This window comes from Chamaea fasciata, unplaced genomic scaffold, assembly GCF_029207755.1.
Source record: "Chamaea fasciata isolate MVZ Bird 193981 ecotype frontalis unplaced genomic scaffold, bChaFas1.0.hap1 SCAF_3, whole genome shotgun sequence".
Classification (NCBI taxonomy): Eukaryota; Metazoa; Chordata; class Aves; order Passeriformes; family Sylviidae; genus Chamaea; species Chamaea fasciata.
Genome location: NW_027094088.1, coordinates 103,544,370 through 103,562,247, shown reverse-complemented (window position 1 = coordinate 103,562,247; position 17,878 = coordinate 103,544,370). Strand labels below are relative to the sequence as shown.

Here is a 17,878-nt window from a genome sequence, read left to right as displayed (position 1 = left end):
AAGGTATTTTCCATGTGGCACAAAGGACCCAAGCTCACAGACCCCAAGCCCATTTTCATTACTGAAACATATTATGTAAGATGTCCTGGGAATTTGTTGCAGTTAACATTAAATCAATTAGGCCACTGCAGTTAAATAATACATCTCTAACGCTGTAGGCCCACGCAGTGCAGGCGGCTGCTGCCTGACCTCAAGCACCTGCGGGCACCGCTCCCCCGAGCACTGTGGAAGGCAGCGGCCCGAGCCAGCGTGTGCCGGAAGGGGCCGCCACAGGTGCCGTGAGGGCGGCGGCGCAGGGCCGCAGCTCGGGCTCCCGCGCACCGCACCAACCGCACGATGACGGGACACGCTGCGGGCCGGCCGCGCCTCGGGCTGTGAGGGTCCAACGCCTCGCTGGTCGGGGCCGGGGCCGCTCCGCTCCGGGGCAGGGCCGGAGCGCTCCGGACCGCCTCCCCAGGCGAGCGCAGCGCCAGGGAGAGGCAGCGCCGGTGCCTTCCCCCGCCAGGCCGAGGCGGGGCAGGGGGGCGGCCGCTGCCGCCGCTTCCCGATCGTCCGCTACGGCCCCGGCCGCGCCAGGAGCCATGAGCGGCTCCGGCTCGGAGGAGCCGCAGCCCAGCCAGGCGGCTGAAGACCCGCAGCAGGAAGACGAGCAAGACTGGGCGGCGGCCAAGGCTTTCTACGACAATGTGGTTACCCAGAGGGTCCGGCCGGTGAGTGCGGGCGGGCCGGGGCTCCGGAGCTCGGGACTCCGGGGGGAGGCTGGGGGCCCGGGGGCTGGGGGCCGCGGGCCGGCGCTACCCTGCGCTCGCTCCGCAGCCCAAGCCCCAGAACGCCATCACGGTGGCCGTGTCCTCCCGAGCACTCTTCAACCTGGTGGAGGAACAGAAGATCTACGAGGAGCATGGGCTGGAGAAGTACGTGGAGTACCAGCAGAACAACGAGAACGTCATCCTCAAGCCCGGACCTGCGTTCTACTTCGTCAAGGTAGCCGGGAGGGCGGCCCGGAGCGGGTGGCCCGGCGGGGCGGGAGAAGGGTGTGGGGTGCGGCGGGGCGCGGAGGATGCTGCGAGGCCAAATTTCGGGAAGAGGAGGAGCCCGAAGCCTCCTTCAGCGGAGCTAATCCTGCCTCGGGGTGATGTTTTTGGGAGTTGCCCTCCCAACGCCGAGCTTGTCGCGGCGGGGCAGCCCGGAACCATCTCCTGCATCTCTCTGCGCGCCCTGGCCCCGCGGCCACGCCTTGTCTTCCCTCTCCCGTTCTCTCTCCTCCTCCCCTGCCCTCCCCTCCCGCCGGCACTAATGCCGAACGCCTGCGGCAGAGCACGTACTGCGCGCGTCACCGGGACCGGAGTGGTACCCTCAGCATCCCGTTTGTATCCCGGCTCGCAGCACCGCATCCCAGGTGTGGGTAAGGAGTGACCTGCTTTTTCCACTGGATATGGGGCGTATGAAGCTCCTTTCCTTTTAAGACCATTTCAGTCAAGATAGGCCCCAAATTGTTTTAAGTTTGTCACAACCTCCTCCTCCCCAAAACCACCCAAAACAAACCAAATAAACCAATTCACTTCCCCCCAGAAAAAACCCAACCAAATAACAACAACAACAAAAAAATACCCCCCCCCCCAAAAAAAAAAAAACCCAAAACCCAAACAGTGTTGATTTTAATTTCTTCTGAGCAACTTTAATTTTTCCTTGCTTTCGTTGTCACCCTGGAAATTGTTCTTGAGGATCAGCAAAAGAAGTGGACTTGCTACTTCTGAGTCAGGGTTTAAGAAGAGCTGAAATGGAATATTTTGCTTTCATTGCACAAGAAATGAGAAATGGCCAAGGAAAACAGCCTGCATCATGGGAAGCAAGTAAAATTACAGAAAAATGAAAAAACCTGGAAATACATATGTTTTTGAAGAGCACAAGTTTTAGTAGAAGTGAAAAGCACTGTCTACACAGTTAATTTTATGTCCATTGAGAATTGTTTGATGAGCTTTACCACAACAATTTTAGAAAATTATTGAAATCATAATTAGAAGTCATACTTGCTGACATCAGAGTTGTGGCAGAACATGTCAGGTTTTAAAAGTAGATTTTTATTACTTTAGTCTCAGGAATTTAAAATATTTTCTTCATTCATCACTTCATGAACATAAAAGTGGAAAAATTACTTATGTCAGTACTCATGCTGCTGTAAATAAAACATTTATCATATATAAGTCATAAGTTATAACCTATGTCAATACTCATGCTGCTGTAAATATAACGTAGCTATTAGTAGCATTAATGGCACAAGCACTGTAAAGGTGTCTCTAACATAAAAGTGTGGCCATAAAATAATTCACTGTGTACACCAGCGAGGGCAGACTGACTTGGGAATTTATTGCATCTTTTCCTATGTGTAGCAGCCCTGCTAGCGCAGTCAGTTTTTAAGATTAGAGTTCAGTGTCAGATTTACTTAGAATGTAAGCAAGATTTGACTCTTTAACTTCTTGTACTTTGGAAATCAGAGCTGTTAGTTATGCCCATCTAAATGCACCTTGACCTCTGTTCCCTTCTGATATGCTATTTTTGTTTGAATTCTTTATATTGCTTAGTCACAGGAATCATTAGGCTAGAGAACTGTGGATCTGTTGAGTCATCCTTTCTACTTGGAGACAAAGCGAAAAAGAAAGAATATATTTTTCTTTAGATTCCCTTATTGAAATGTTTAAGATACTAACTTAAAAGTATTATATCTCATGTTTGTAGCACTTGAGATTTGTAATCACAGGCCAGGGTGTCCTTAGACTGCAAAGTATAAAGACACTGGGCAAAAAAATGGAATCCCCTCCTCCACTCACCCTTATTCTGTAATAATTTAAGAAATTTCCCGTGTAGTAGAGTATTAGCAATAGAAGTGAGTTATGACCCCATACTGAGATTTTTCTCTAGGCCTTACACTGGGCTCTAACTTAGAATTTTCCTAAGCAGAATCCCACAATAACATAGCTGTTTAAAGTGAGATTTCCAGAATTTAGTTACGAAATCTGTGTTTTAGTTCTGAACTACTGGCCTGACTTTTTAGAGCACCTTAATAAAAATCACTCTATCTTGCATTCATTTGATGATTCATTATTGATTTTACTAATCCCAAAGAATTTCATTCAAGGATCACGATGAAGTTCCAAATAGGAGAACAGATGGATACAGAGAGAGATGAGCAGATGAAAGGTCAAGGAAATGAGATTGCCAGACTGTGGGTATAACATGTTGGCCAATTATCTTTGAAGAGATCTCAAATCAAAATCTGTCTCATTCATTGCTGCAATTAGAAATTCAAGCTAATCATGTTGACAGGATGTGATTTTGTGCTCATTACTTAAGGATGGTCTTTGACACCTGATGACCTGAACTGTGTCAGTAAATCAGCATAAGTAAATTCCATTTCTCAAAAGAAAAAAAAAAAAGAAAAGAAAAAAAAAAAGAAAAAGAAATTTACTTGCAGCCTTTCAAATGTACCCAGTCACATGGTTGCTGAGGGCAGCAAAGCAGAAAGGAGTAAAAGTTCAGCAAGTTAAACTAGCAGGCATTTTACACTCTCCTTCAAGACAATCCTATCACTAAAACTACAGTGACTAAGAAAGGAGGCACACTCCACTTGTCTGTTGTCTTCCATATTTTTCGCCTGCAGGCCCTGGAGCATGTCAATGCCCGGCTTCTTGAGCTGTACCCTGATGATGAAGAACGGTTTGATATTGTCCTGATGACTAATAACCATGCCCAAGTGGGAGTGAGGCTCATAAACAGCATCAATCATTATGGTAAATAAAATAATTACAGATGTGCAGAATTGCCAGCTGTTACATAATAATATGAACTAATTTTATTCTTCCTTTTCTGACTTTGGGAAAAGCAGCTTCTTTGACATTTATCCTTGGGTGTATAAGTGAAATACTATTAGATGGAATTTGGTCCAGTGCTCTAGATTTGTCAGGTGTGAACCATAACTTCTGAGAAGTCCTTAAACATTTTGATATTTGGTATCTATGCTCCCTACACATACATCTTCACAGCAGTTACTCTACTGTCTTAGAGGGAATTTTTTCCCCTAAATTCTCAATGAGGATGGGCTGATCAAACATTGTAATTGTTTGAAGTTGTGTAACTTGTTGAAATTACAATGAACATATTTTCTTTTTTTAAGTTTACTGTAAGCTAGGCTAGTGTACCTTTTCAATGGTTCCTTCCACAGGTTTATAGTGTCAAGGCAGAGCCACACCTTGTGCTGTTCTTACTTTAGGCTTAACAATTGAACGTTTCTGTATGACGGGAGGAGAGAGCCCCATTGGTTACCTGACTGCATACCTCACAAACCTGTACCTCTCAGCAGACTCTGACAAAGTGCAGGAAGCTATAGAAGCAGGTTTGAATTGACTTTCTTTTGCTATCTGTTGATATCTTTTGTTATCTTTTGAGCTTGTTCAAAAATTACATATTGTGTGTGTGTCTTTCACAGAAAGTAGTGCTGCTTCATCAAATGCAGAAAGTCCCCCCTTTGTACATCTTTGTCTTCCCCCCTTCAAAAAGAAGCAAGACTCCCACTTCTAGGACACTTCTATTTGAATACCATTATCTTTTTGATACAACTTTAAAAAGCAACTTCTGTGTTCTGTAAGGAGTTATAAAGTAACAAATACTTTGAGTGATGTCCTTGAGATTTCCTGCTCTTCTCTCCTTTGCAGCACAGCTTTGGGACCATTTTTACATAGTCTTATGTGAAAGTGGAAGGAAGCATGTCAAAGAAGTTTTGGCAGTGGGACAGCTTCCATGCATCTGTTTTACAGAACTACCATCTCTAATTAGCTTTTAGCCATTTCTAATTAGCTCACCATATATAAGGGTCACCACCAATAAGTTGTTGGGACCAAACTGCTGATGTTTTCATGACTGACTTTGCAGGACATGCTAACGGGAGGGTCTCTGATCTATTTTCAGGCATTGCATCAGCTACGATGTTCACTGCCAACAAAGATGTTGTGTACTCGGACACACAGCTGAGGGTGGCTTTTGATGGGGATGCTGTTATCTTTTCTGATGAATCAGAACAGATTTTCAAAGAGCAAGGATTAGATAGATTTTTTGAACATGAACAGCTGAATGAAAATAAGCCTCTTGCACAGGTTTGTATTTCTTGAATTTCTTGTTTAAAGGGAGTTTCCAAAAGATCTGATGACTCATTGCTGCAGTATTTCTCCAGGTTCCCCAGTGTCAATGTGTTCTTTGTGAAAGCTGATGGCCCTATATATTTCTATATTTCTTTTTTTGAGGATAATCTTTAAAATGTATATTTCACATAAAAGAGGGGACCGTTGCCAACCTTGTACCAGGCCACCATTGCAGTCCTCTCTCATTTCTCTGAGAGAACTACACATGTAATACAGGGACTTACAGTTGTCTTTTAATGGTATCATTAAAAAAAGAAATGGTAATACTGATTTCCTTGATTATTTTTTATCAGACTGTAGGTAATGGTAACTTCAAACACTCAGATATTCTGGTCATTAAAACAGTATATCTGCCTATTCCCAAGCAGAACTATGCCATTTGTCTAAAAACACAAATATTTTAACATTAGCTTAAACTGAAAGACTAATTCTGCTATCATTAAAAATAGTACAAATTCAGAATAAAAGCTTTATTTATGAAAGTACTGGATGGTGCAATATATTGCAATTTGAACAAAACTACCATATGTTTCTATTATTTGGAGTCAAGTATAGTCATTAATCTGGAAAAAGTTAATTGATGGCTTTGTAATTAGGTCTTCTACTGGTTTTTGTGCAGGAAAAAGAATTACAGCTCATGGTTCATTGTAAAAAGAGTTCAGAGCTTTCAATGAAAATTTTATTAAAGACTAAAGTTAATATTGTGAGAGATCTTGTAAGCCTTAGTGAGAATTATTTTCCCACTAATCCTCCCATATAGTGTTACAGTTTTAACTTTTTTCTAATGTATGAATTCCTAGTGAGGGTACAGACCATTTGGAGATGTTACATGGAGAATTTGCAGAGTAGCACAGCTTTAGGAAAAGGAATTCTGGTTGTAACTGGCAGTTTGGAAGAAAGCAAAAGAATGATTTGGGGAACTGTGGACATATACTACATATGCTTCTGGTATTTCATACTCAGGGTCCTTTGAAGGGTTTTCTGGAAGACCTGGGAAAACTCCAGAAGAAGTTCTATGCAAGAAATGAACGACTAAATTGTCCTATAAGGACCTACCTGGTCACAGCCAGAAGTGCAGCGAGCTCTGGAGCCAGAGTGCTGAAGACTCTCCGTAGCTGGGGCCTGGAGATTGATGAGGCACTTTTCCTAGCAGGAGCACCTAAAGGACCAATCCTGGTGAAAATTCGCCCTCACATTTTCTTTGATGACCAGATGTACCACATCGAAGGAGCACAGAAATTGGGCACCACAGCTGCACATGTCCCCTATGGCATTGCTCAGAAGTACAGCAAATCTACATGACTGGAGGGTGCCATTAAGGATAGGGTTCTTAACTCAGCCAGCCTCTAATCTACCAATAGTTACATCTGAAAACCTCTATATTTGTGTATTGTGAGCACTGTGTTTAAAGATTTAACTTCTGGCTAGAACAGCCTTTAAAGGAAGTATTTTTAATATCAGTAAGTTTTTAATAGAGTTATTTTAATATAATTCTTAAGAAGCTTAGATTTTTTACCTGTCTGTATCTAACACTGGTTATGAAATTAGGAGAAGATTTGTACTGTTTTTATAGCTTGAGACACATTCTGAGAGACAGAACAGTTATATTTTATCTAAAAAACTGTTGACATGTAATTTATAAGAAAATTTATGCTGCAGTGCTGGTTCTTGACAGTTATTTTTGAAGTTCCCAAAAGCACAGTTTACATGTAACTGTTTACCTGTTTGCTGGTTAAATATGTGTTCAGTAGGTCTGTCACCACATGGCTTTGGCTTCTAGTAAAATATTAGTGCATTTGCTCGTGTTTACATGTATTTTTCTATATTGTTATCTTAATAAAGCTGGCTTTACAGAACATGGTCATTTTTCTATGTAGAGGTTTTAGCATAATTTCCTAGGCAGAATTTGTGTAACCAGAATGTTCCTGATGTTTAGAACCAGAAGTGACCACTTTCAGTGAAATCTGAGAGCTAGAGGTCTCACCTTGACCTAGCATACTTCACAGAACTGGGTAGAAGGCTGAGATGCTGTGAGTACCTTGGGTGGGACAAAGGCTGAAGCTTTAGAGCACACCTTCATAACAACGGATAATCTACCTGAAAATAATGCTGGAAAGTAGTTGGTGGAACTATTTCCTCCTTAACTAGATTCCCTTAGGATTTACAGCTGTTCTGTGATCTGCATGAACTCAGTTTGGCAACTTCCAATGAGTTTCTACGGGACAGGTGCCTGTTGCTACATGACTTCATATTTACACCATACCATTCTCTCTCTTTTACGCTAAATTCCTGTGTTTCATTGTTATCCATGTAACTGAGTGATATCCAAATGACACCACTAACATCTGTCAGGTGGTGTTTGTTCTCTTTCTCTCCCTAGTGGAACAACTGTCCTGTTTTATTATTTATTGTTGTCATATATTCATACCAGAAGAGACCAAACCAAAAGAATGTGCTTTGCAGCGGGAGTAGAAATGATGAATCAAACTTGCCATGATTTGTGGTTCCTGGGGGAATTTGGCCCAGAATCTCATGTTAGCCTCTGAAACTTTGGTTTCCTCTGTCCAAATGAACTGTCCTGTTACTGCAGAAAGCTCTACTGCATTATGGTTTCCCTCCCAGGAACACAGGCAATCATTTTAATGTTCTGGATCCAAGCCACAAAGTTCTTTGGAAGCAAAGGCAAAAGCCTTGATCCTGCATGAAACATGAATAGAGACCGTTAGAAAGGTTTTCAGGTGTTCACACCAGTATGTGATGTTGATGGGATGCTCTGCAGATTTCTGGTGTACTTGGAGCTTTGTATGTGCAAGAGGCTTGGTGCCCAAAATGTATCACGTTTCCCAGCCCAGCCAGGAGGTGAGGAAGACATGAATTAACTGAGACCTGGTCATTGTCTGCCAGGATGGGATAGAGTTACTTCACCAAATGGAGATTATGAAAAATGTTATTAGCAGATGTTTTTATGTGAGAGCTCAGAGTCCACAAGGAATTCAAAAACATTCCTTAGCTGTGGAATATAAACTGTGTGTGTACCTTTACCACAAAAGCATGGCTGCAAATTTCAGAAAGACCAGTCCTGCCTTTTTGAAGCAGAACATGTATCAGCTGTTTTTCATCCATGCATTGTTAGAGCTGTAGATGTTGGGTGCAGGAAATAAAACCAGCATTTGACTCTCACGGAGCAATTACATCTTGATAATGAAATGGTTAATGGGATCCTTAATCCCTATAGGAGTGCAGAGGTGAGTCTCATACTTGACAGGGTAAGCATGCAAATCACAATAAATGAATAAATTGGAATAAGTGAATAAATTGGAAGCTGAGTCATGTGGTCTATTATATTTACCTTTATTTCCAATGAACCATCCACTTACAGCAGGAATGAAACCTACTGGCCAGGACCAGGAGCTTCCAAGTCTTTTTTTTTTGATCAGCGCGCACACAGTACTAGGGGATTCCCTCTTGCAGTGTCCTCCTGACAGGACTAAGGCATGTGTGAAAAGTGTTCACAAATTTACATAGTAGAACTTACATTCTTAGTCACAGAATTCAAATTGACATTTAAGTTCAGAAGCTGATGTTAAGCCCCACAATCACTTTCCTTAAATTAGTTGAGCAAAATGCCCTCAGATGTTTCACATCATACACTGTCTTTTAATTGTCAGGCAGCCGTCCTAGGCTCAATGGCTGCTTCTCTGCATACCCAGCTGGCAGCATGGTGAGGGAGTGGAGCCTCACTAGTTCATGCAAGTACCTTCCAGACTAATCTGGATGCTTGGGGAGAATCAGGCTTGCCAAGCAGCGTCTGTCTGTTAAAATTATCTTCTTCTGCTTCAAGGCACAGCTTGGGTAGTGGACCGAAATAATCTTTTTCAAGAAAATTCTATGAAGTGGGATGGGAGCTGAGGGAAAGTTTTCTATTTTTGTAGTCATAGAAGAGAATTGTCTCTTAATAGCATTCCAGTCCACAAAACAAAACAAACAAGTCAACAACAACAACCACAAAACTCAACAAAAAATGTCTTGCTTCTCACGCTCGTCAGGCTACCATGAGTTTATACCCTCATAACCCTAAGCCAGTCACGGTTAAAACAACAGAAATATTTTTCAGTAGGGGAATAAAGAGAACTGTCCTTTATCAGCCTGTTTACAACACTGGAAGACAGACTCATGAAAAAGAAACTGTCATCCTAGACAAAATCTGGAAGAGGATTAATAATAACACAGATGAATTCTGTGTGGAAACAGAACTCTCAGGGAAACCCACTTCTTGTTTCCTTAGCTTCCGGGTTTCTGCACCACGTAAGAGTCCAGGAAAGACAGTAAGACAAATGGGAATGTCTCCAACTGCTACCAATCCCTGTGGACAAAAATGTAAAAAAAAAGATTCTGAAGGTGACCAGATTTTTCTTTGTCTAGTTTTTTTACAGAACGTATTCTCAGAGGGTGTTAAATATTTCCCACCACTTACCAAGACATCATAAACCCATGTTCCCAGTTCCTTCCCATCTTTAAGATAACGTTTCGATTTCCAGGCTAGCATGTCAAATGGAAGAGCCAAAATATAAAGTATTTCAGATCAAAAAATTGGAGATGGTCATCATCACATGTCTTCCAACATGCATTCTGGACTGTGATCTGTTCTGAGGATTCAGAACTGATCACAGTCCAGAATGCATGCTGGAATGCAGGCTCTGGGATTCAGAGGATCTTACATCCTGAGGAGGATCCTCAGGCTCCTCTGCCCAATCCTGTTAGCTGCACTGGTCTGCAGTATTGCTAAACACAATCGAGTGTAATAGAGGGGTACAGAAATCTGTGGACCGGGTCAGTGTCAGAAGAAATAATTTCCAGTTATCATGCTGAGTATCTGGGACCAACATCTGGATGCACACATCATTCCTGCCTACATGAGCAACTTCTGATCACCATGAGCTCCTGAGCACAAAGCTCCTTGCACTGAAGGCTGGACTGACACTGACAAACACAGGCAGCACCCTCGAGGCAGTGCCCCCTCCAACACATCTGCAGCCTTCTAAGAAGGGGCATCAGAGATGACTGCCAGAGTCCTCCTCACAGCCAGGTGATGAACAGCAGATTTTTTAGCTCCCACCAGGAGGATTTCTTACAGAATGAAACTGTTCCTCTAGCAGGGTGTTTCCTGGTTCTCCTACTTGGACATCTTGTTGGCAACTACTCTTCCTTCCTCATGGTCCTTGACTGGGTATGGCTGCAGCGCCTCCCAGTACATGATTTACTATGAGAAGAACAAACAGAAGAACACCCCAACATGGCTCTTAGACCACATTAAGGATGTCAAAATCCATGTTTCATAAGCAGATGCAATGGGGTGGCCTGCAAAACGCCCTTTGGTGTAACCATGAGGCTCACAATGGAGTAAAGGGCCAAGGGGGTTTTCTGTAGTGAAGACAAAGACAGAAGATTTCTGCCATAAAATCTAGTGTTTAGATGTAGTGCTGCCTATACAACCCTTAAACTGTCTGAGAAGTGCAAGAGACAGTCAGAAAAGACATGGTAAAGGTACTTCCACAAGAATCTGCTGTTTCTGCTGCTGTAACACAAGCTGAGGTCAGCCTCAGAACTCAGCCATGTGAGAGCTTGCAGGTAGCACCAACATGGGACAGTTAAGGGGAGCTTGTTATTGCAAATGGTTGTCATGTCCAGACAAGCCACAAGAAACCTGATTAAAGGCTCATGCATTTCCTCTTGGGTTTCTTAGTCATTTCTCCAGCGTGCTGGATCTTGACTCAGGACAGACATGCCCCTTATCAGCTAAGTCAGACTTGTTTCTTGTCTTCCCCGACAGAATGTTGTCTCCTTGTACTCAATTCTCCTGCATGCTGGCCCCTAGGTCCTCATCGCAAATTTCTCTTAATCTTTGCTGTTCTGTCATCTTTGACTCTATCTTATCTCTAAATCTGCACTGAACTCCAGCCCCGTGTTCTTTTTTGTTGTTGTCAAACAATGCGTTTTGTTTTGGTTTGGTTTTTTTAGCCGACATTGCTCTTGATCAAAATTTGGTTACCTTTAAATTCTCTCTCTGTACATTTCTACTACTGACTTCTCCATGGCTACTGTGAAAAGGATTTTGAGTGGGGGAACTGCAGTGACCACTCCTCACTCCTTGAGAGGGTTCATGTTGCCCTGGTCAGGATCATCAAGGTCTGGGATCAGTAACAGTGTCTGGAACCATGACAGGAAGTCGATGGCGGAAAACAGATTTTTTGGGTTAAGGATTCAAAAAAGTTGGCAGAGCTTCAGTGCCAACAACTAAGGAGGTTCAACCAGCCCGCAGCCTGCGCTGGTACTTGGGGTTATTCCCCACCAGGTGCAGGACCCTATACTTGCCCCTGTAAAACCCCACTAAGTTTCTCCCCGCCCAACGCTGTGGTGGTGCCGCGGAAGGGCAGCAGAGCCCTCAGGTGTCGCAGCCACGCACCGTCCGGTCCGGTCCGTTCAGCGCCGTGCCGCGGGCACACCTCCCGGCACAGCGGGCACACCTCCCGGCACAGCGGGCACACCTCCCGGCACAGCGGGCACACCGCCCGGCACCGCGGGCACACCTCCCGGCACAGCGGGCACACCTCCCGGCACAGCGGGCACACCGCCCGGCACAGCGGGCACACCTCCCGGCACAGCGGGCCCGCCGCCCGGCACAGCGGGCACACCTCCCGGCACAGCGGGCACACCGCCCGGCACCGCGGGCACACCTCCCGGCACAGCGGGCACACCTCCCGGCACCGCGGGCACACCTCCCGGCACAGCGGGCCCGCCACTCGGCACAGCGGGCACACCTCCCGGCACAGCGGGCACGCCTCCCGGCACAGCGGGCACGCCTCCCGGCACAGCGGGCACACCTCCCGGCACAGCGGGCCCGCCACCCGGCACAGCGGGCACACCTCCCGGCACAGCGGGCACACCGCCCGGCACCGCGGGCACACCGCCCGGCACCGCGGGCACGCCTCCCGGCACAGCGGGCACACCTCCCGGCACAGCGGGCCCGCCACCCGGCACAGCGGGCACACCTCCCGGCACAGCGGGCACACCGCCCGGCACCGCGGGCACACCGCCCGGCACCGCGGGCACACCTCCCGGCACAGCGGGCACACCGCCCGGCACCGCGGGCACGCCTCCCGGCACAGCGGGCACACCGCCCGGCACCGCGGGCACACCTCCCGGCACAGCGGGCACACCTCCCGGCACAGCGGGCCCGCCACCCGGCACAGCGGGCACACCTCCCGGCACCGCGGGCACACCTCCCGGCACAGCGGGCACGCCTCCCGGCACAGCGGGCACGCCTCCCGGCACACCGCGCAGGCTCCCGAGCCGCCCCGGGACCACAAGCCCCAGCAGGCCGCGCGCGGCCCGGCATGGCGGCGGCGTTGCCGGCGCTGGTGGTGGGCGCGGGGCTGCTGGTGGCCGCCTGGCGCTGGCTGCGGGGCGCGGCGCTGCCCGTGCGCGGGGGCTCCATGCGGGGCAAGACCGTCATCATCACCGGCGCCAACAGCGGGCTGGGTCGGGCGGCGGCGGCCGAGCTGCTGCGGATGCGGGCCCGCGTCATCATGGGCTGCCGCGATCGGGCGCGGGCCGAGCGGGCGGCCCGCGAGATCCGGGCCGAGGTGGGCGAGCGGGCGGACGGCGCGGGCGAGCTCGTGGTCCGCGAGCTGGACCTGGCCTCGCTCCGCTCCGTGCGCGCCTTCTGCCACCGCGTCTTGCAGGTACGGCCGGGCCCGCGGGTCACCGCGCCCGCTGCCCCGGGCCCGGAGACGGCACGGCACGCTCGGGCTGCGCGGCGCTGGCGCGGCCCCCGCGCTCCGTGCCCGAGTTACCGTGTGGGTTGGACGAGGCTGTTCCTCCTGCCAGCAGCGCGCTCGGCGGGCTGGGGAAGTCGCTGAGGTCACCGCAGGGTTTGGGAAGAGAGTATAAGCAAATTTGCTGTAAATTAGCTCCTGGAAGCATGAACTTCGTGATAATTCTATCTGTTTTGGTTTAAAATATTTTAGATCTTTTCTGTTCTGGGAAAGAAATGCTTGTTTCTGTGCGAGATAAATGATTTTTCTTCCTTTCTTTCTGAATTAACTAGCTTAACCTTTGTTGGTTTAAATTAGTGTTACTGCTCAGCTTTGCCACCAGAAAAATAAAAGTTGACAGGTGTGCTGCTGACATGCTCCAGCCATCCTTCTGCTGCCTCGTTAGGTTGCACCCCTCACCCCAAGGATTTAAACCTCTCTCCCACCACCAGCAGAATATAGTCAGTAGACATTTTTGAATATATAACGTTTTTGCAGATTCCCTGGAAAACTGAGTTTAATGAGAATGGGGACATCCAGTTGCTTTGCCTGACAGAAATGCCACTAGGTCTGTAGAGCAGAGGAAAGTACTGCTGGAGGCATTATTTCATTCCCACAAAAAGCATTTTTTGGGACCTTGATCTTACCACATCTAGCTACTTAAATCATGAGACATGAAGTCGTGAGAAGCCAGGCTTCATAAGTTCTGCTGCTGGTCAGAGATGTGCTTGTTAAGTACTTAGAAGATGCTCCGACCCTGTTGTAAGAGGAGAAGAAAACAGGGACTATATTGCATTATTTTCAAACTGCTTTTCTAAACGTGAAGTGTCAAGTTTAAAGTTCTCTAGTGGGACACTTTGTAGTCTACATATGTATGAATCCAGTGCTAAGGTCTAAACTTGCTTCCATGTTGTGGGAAGACCTGCATACATGAAAGAAGATAAAATTTGTGAAATTAGCACACACGCACACAGAAAAAAAAAAGACGTACTGTTTTAACTTTTAAGAATTATATCTTTTATCATACAAAGTATCAGAGTGACTCTTAAGTGCGAAATAGATAAAGGAAAAGAGCGTGTGCCATCTTCAGAGTATTGCTGATGCCTGCATTATAACTTGAATGCACCTGAATGACAAGAGATACTCTCAAGGGCTTTTCCACCCAAGTTTTATGTTATTTACCTTCCCTATCTATGAGACCTTTTTTGGAGCTGTGATTTTGGGATTTATTTGGGGGTTTCTGCGGTTCTTTGTTTGACGTAACAAAGATGGTATGTCTCCCCTATCCCCATTGGTAGGACGGGGAGACACTCCATGGGAGTGCACTCCCACTGCTTAGCCTTATTTGTGGGAGCTTTACTTTACATGAAGGAAGGTGATTATATCTCTCACTCCTTAGTCTCACTGAAAAAAAATTAAAGACTGACATATTGGAGGGTTCCGTGGGAAAATGGAGAAAGTGAAAGTGAGCTTAGAGGTTGCAAGGGAAAGTGAACTTAGAGGTTGCCCATCAAAGCAATGTTTTGTGCACTCTGCTGCGCTTGGGTATAGTAGCTGCCTGCTTGGCATTGATCACATGACTCTGAGAATTTCACAGAATAGCACACGTGAAGGTCTTGCTTCTTGAAGTGTTAAGTCTTGCCAAATAAATTCTCCGTCAGATGTTTTTTTTCTAAAGAAGAAAGATCACTTCTGCGAGCAGATCTGCAGTCAGTACTTCTTCACTCCTCTGTTGATTTAGTGATAGTGACTGAGCATTGTGTCCCCTTGGGCGAAGAGAAGTGAGTTTGGTGCTCTTTGGATCATGCCTTTGGGACCCAATTATATGAAACACTGAGCAGCCACAAGTTCCACGGAAATCGGTCTGAGATTGAAGTACTTGAAGTTTTGAGTGATCAGATGCCAGCACCTTTAACTGAATGCCAAGTGCAGATTTGGGGTTTGCTCTTTGTATCTTCACTGCTAATGGCAGTGAAATAAAAGGGAAATGGTGCAGAATTCATTTATGAGGTTCTCTATTTTTATCATCAAAATGGTCCAAGATTGTCTCTGCTTGTCTTCCAGTCCCTGCATTGGGTTTAAAGAATTAAAAGCGATGAAAACTCCCAATGCTCTTAGAGGAAATTAATACCTTTGCCTCTGATTCATACAAGCATAAATTGTGCTTTCACAGTCTTTTGTCAGAGATGGGTAAGAGTGTTGAATTCAGAGCTTATTTATGCAGCTTACTTTAATTTATTTTTTGGGTTTTTTGTTTTTGTTTTTGTTTTTAATTACAGTTTTAGGTAAATTGGAGAGCACTTGAGTGGATTCTGGTGCATGAAGTGCATGATGCATGTATCTAAATTACCAATGCCCCTTCTCTGTTAATTACTTACATTTTCTGATCCTGGAGAGTGTAACATACTGTCGGATTTTTACTAACCTGTACCAGAATACTGATCAATCAAATCTCATGTGCCAAGCACCTCATAGAGCCTCTGTTCCTTGTTGGACTCAAATTAAATGAAATGTGAGTGTTAGTTTTCTGAGTCCTGCTCCCTAGTTCTCACGCAGCAGCAGAGCGATGTGTATTGATTTTAAAGTAAGACAAGTTTAACATAATGAAAACGTTATTTACCAGAGTTTTTCATATCATTCCAATGAGATGATGGGTCTACAGTGCAATGGTTGCTCCTCAGCCCTGAGGTTAATTCCTTGTGCTGACACCTTTGTGTTCCATGCTTGTATGTCTTTTGCACACTAGGTCCCTCTGCTACAGCAGATATTTGCCGTAAATTAATGTGTATCCTCTTGCAGTTCAAAAGACTGATTGCATTTTAAAGAGAAAAAAATGCATCACAAAGGTAATCTATCAGTGAATTGTTGTAGAAAAAGCTGCTCTTGTAGAAGCCTATGGTTGTGTTCTTTGCCTGCATTAGAAGTTGATACAGACCTACTCTCAGGTATTTGCACCCTACTGGGGTCGAATGCACAGTTTAGCGGTAGTTCAGCTTAAAGGTGTTTTTTTTTCCAGCAATGCTTTAAGAGAATGTCAGAAAGTTACAATTCAGAAAACTAGAAATAAAATTATTTCTTTTCTAACGATGCCCAATGAGAAATTGAAGCATAATAATGTTTTACATGGGAGTTCTAAAACAGATTTTTTTTTCTTTCCTCTTTAAAGGAAGAGTCAAGACTGGATGTTCTGATAAATAATGCGGGGATATTCCAGTGTCCATACATGAAGACAGAGGATGGGTTTGAGATGCAATTTGGTGTAAACCACTTGGGCCACTTCTTGCTAACCAACCTTCTTCTGGGCCTCCTCAAAAATTCTGCCCCAAGCAGGATTGTTGTAGTGTCCTCAAAGCTTTACAAATATGGAGAGATCAACTTTGAAGACTTGAACAGTGAAATAAGCTACAATAAAAGCTTTTGTTACAGCCGAAGTAAACTGGCTAACATATTATTTGCCAGGGAGCTGGCCCGTCGGTTGGAAGGGACAGGAGTCACCGTCAACTCCCTCCATCCTGGGATTGTCAGAACAAATCTAGGCAGACATGTGAATATTCCTTTACTGGCCAAACCTCTATTCAACTTGGTGTCGTGGGCTTTCTTCAAAACACCTCTGGAAGGAGCCCAGACATCTATTTATTTGGCCTCCTCTCCTGATGTCGAAGGTGTGTCAGGAAAGTATTTTGGAGACTGCAAAGAGGAAGAACTTCTGCCCAAAGCCATGGATGACTTGGTTGCAAGAAAATTGTGGGATATCAGTGAAGTGATGGTTGGCTTACTGAAGTAAGTGCCAAGGAGTGTCTGCAGAAAAGAATGCAGATAGCTATGCAGTGCATTTTGCCAACAGTGAAGTTCTCACTTTAAATGCTGTGGGAATACAGTGTATTTTGCTCAGTAAGTATGAAATTAGAGAGTGATTTATGTTGGAACTCTGTTTTGAAATGAAAGACAATCTTCAATAGACACAGACATTCAAAATATCTGAAATAAAATTTGTGGAAGTGAATATAATTTCTGCTTAGAAACTCATGTTTAACAAATGAAAATTAAGCAGAAGTGTGTTTTGCAATATATATGCATATTTGTCATTACTTGTTGTCTGGCTGGACAATGCAGGGCACTGATGGTGAAATACTTCTGTAAAAAATTATTTGAAAATAGGTCTTAATAACAGTCATCTTTTTTTGAGCCATCACAATGACAAATGGAATAAAGAGTTTTCCTCATATCTTGCACTGTAATTGTTGAGGCCTCTGAGTGCCTTTCAAAGGCTTGTCAGCCCCATGGTTCAGTGAACAAAATCGTTGAGCCATGTGTGGTTTTTCTGTGAAGCACAAAGTCAGCTATTTTTAGTGACGTTGCTGCTGTTCAGCTTGTAAGTACATTTGGTTATGCAAGTTGTATTTTTATTTTCATGTGTGTTGAATTTGCTGTTTCATGAAACCTTGGGTTTCATTAGAAGGGTAGTTGCAAAATGTGTAATGATCTTGATAGGGCTTTGCATGGCATGAACTGTGTAAGACCTCATGCAAATTAGACGGAAGAGAATAAGCTGCTCAGTGTGTTTGGCTTGACTGATGGCACTTTAACTCAGTAATGAGGTTCCATAGATGTCTCATACAGCTGACTGAATATTCTTTAATAAAATCTTTTAAAAAGAAGACATAGCATTCATTCTTTTATTGTGGGAGATGTATCAGAAACCAGCAGCCTAGATAGAGTAGCCTTGTCTCAAAGCAGGAGATGAACCCGTGTGTTGGTTTAGGGAGCCTGTGGGGTGGGGTTGGTAGAAATAAAATGAGTTCCAATGAAATTCATGAGTATCGTGTGAGTCTGTACTGATTTATTTATTTTTTTAATTCAAAAAACTTATGA

The 17,878-nt window shown here is 45.1% G+C and overlaps 2 protein-coding genes across 2 annotated transcripts; both read left to right on the top strand.

The window, feature by feature from the left end:
• The first annotated feature begins 279 nt into the window (after positions 1–279).
• On the top strand, positions 280–7,048 carry NT5C1B (5'-nucleotidase, cytosolic IB). Its single transcript, XM_066179973.1, has 6 exons — positions 280–710; positions 817–984; positions 3,659–3,788; positions 4,268–4,390; positions 4,963–5,147; positions 6,156–7,048. The coding sequence occupies exons 1-6, from the start codon at positions 582–584 to the stop codon at positions 6,492–6,494; spliced, it is 1,074 nt and encodes a 357-aa protein (XP_066036070.1). The 5' UTR covers positions 280–581; the 3' UTR covers positions 6,495–7,048.
• A 5,538-nt stretch (positions 7,049–12,586) lies between these two features.
• On the top strand, positions 12,587–17,664 carry RDH14 (retinol dehydrogenase 14). Its single transcript, XM_066179974.1, has 2 exons — positions 12,587–12,934; positions 16,173–17,664. The coding sequence occupies exons 1-2, from the start codon at positions 12,587–12,589 to the stop codon at positions 16,788–16,790; spliced, it is 966 nt and encodes a 321-aa protein (XP_066036071.1). The 3' UTR covers positions 16,791–17,664.
• Positions 17,665–17,878: the final 214 nt, after the last annotated feature.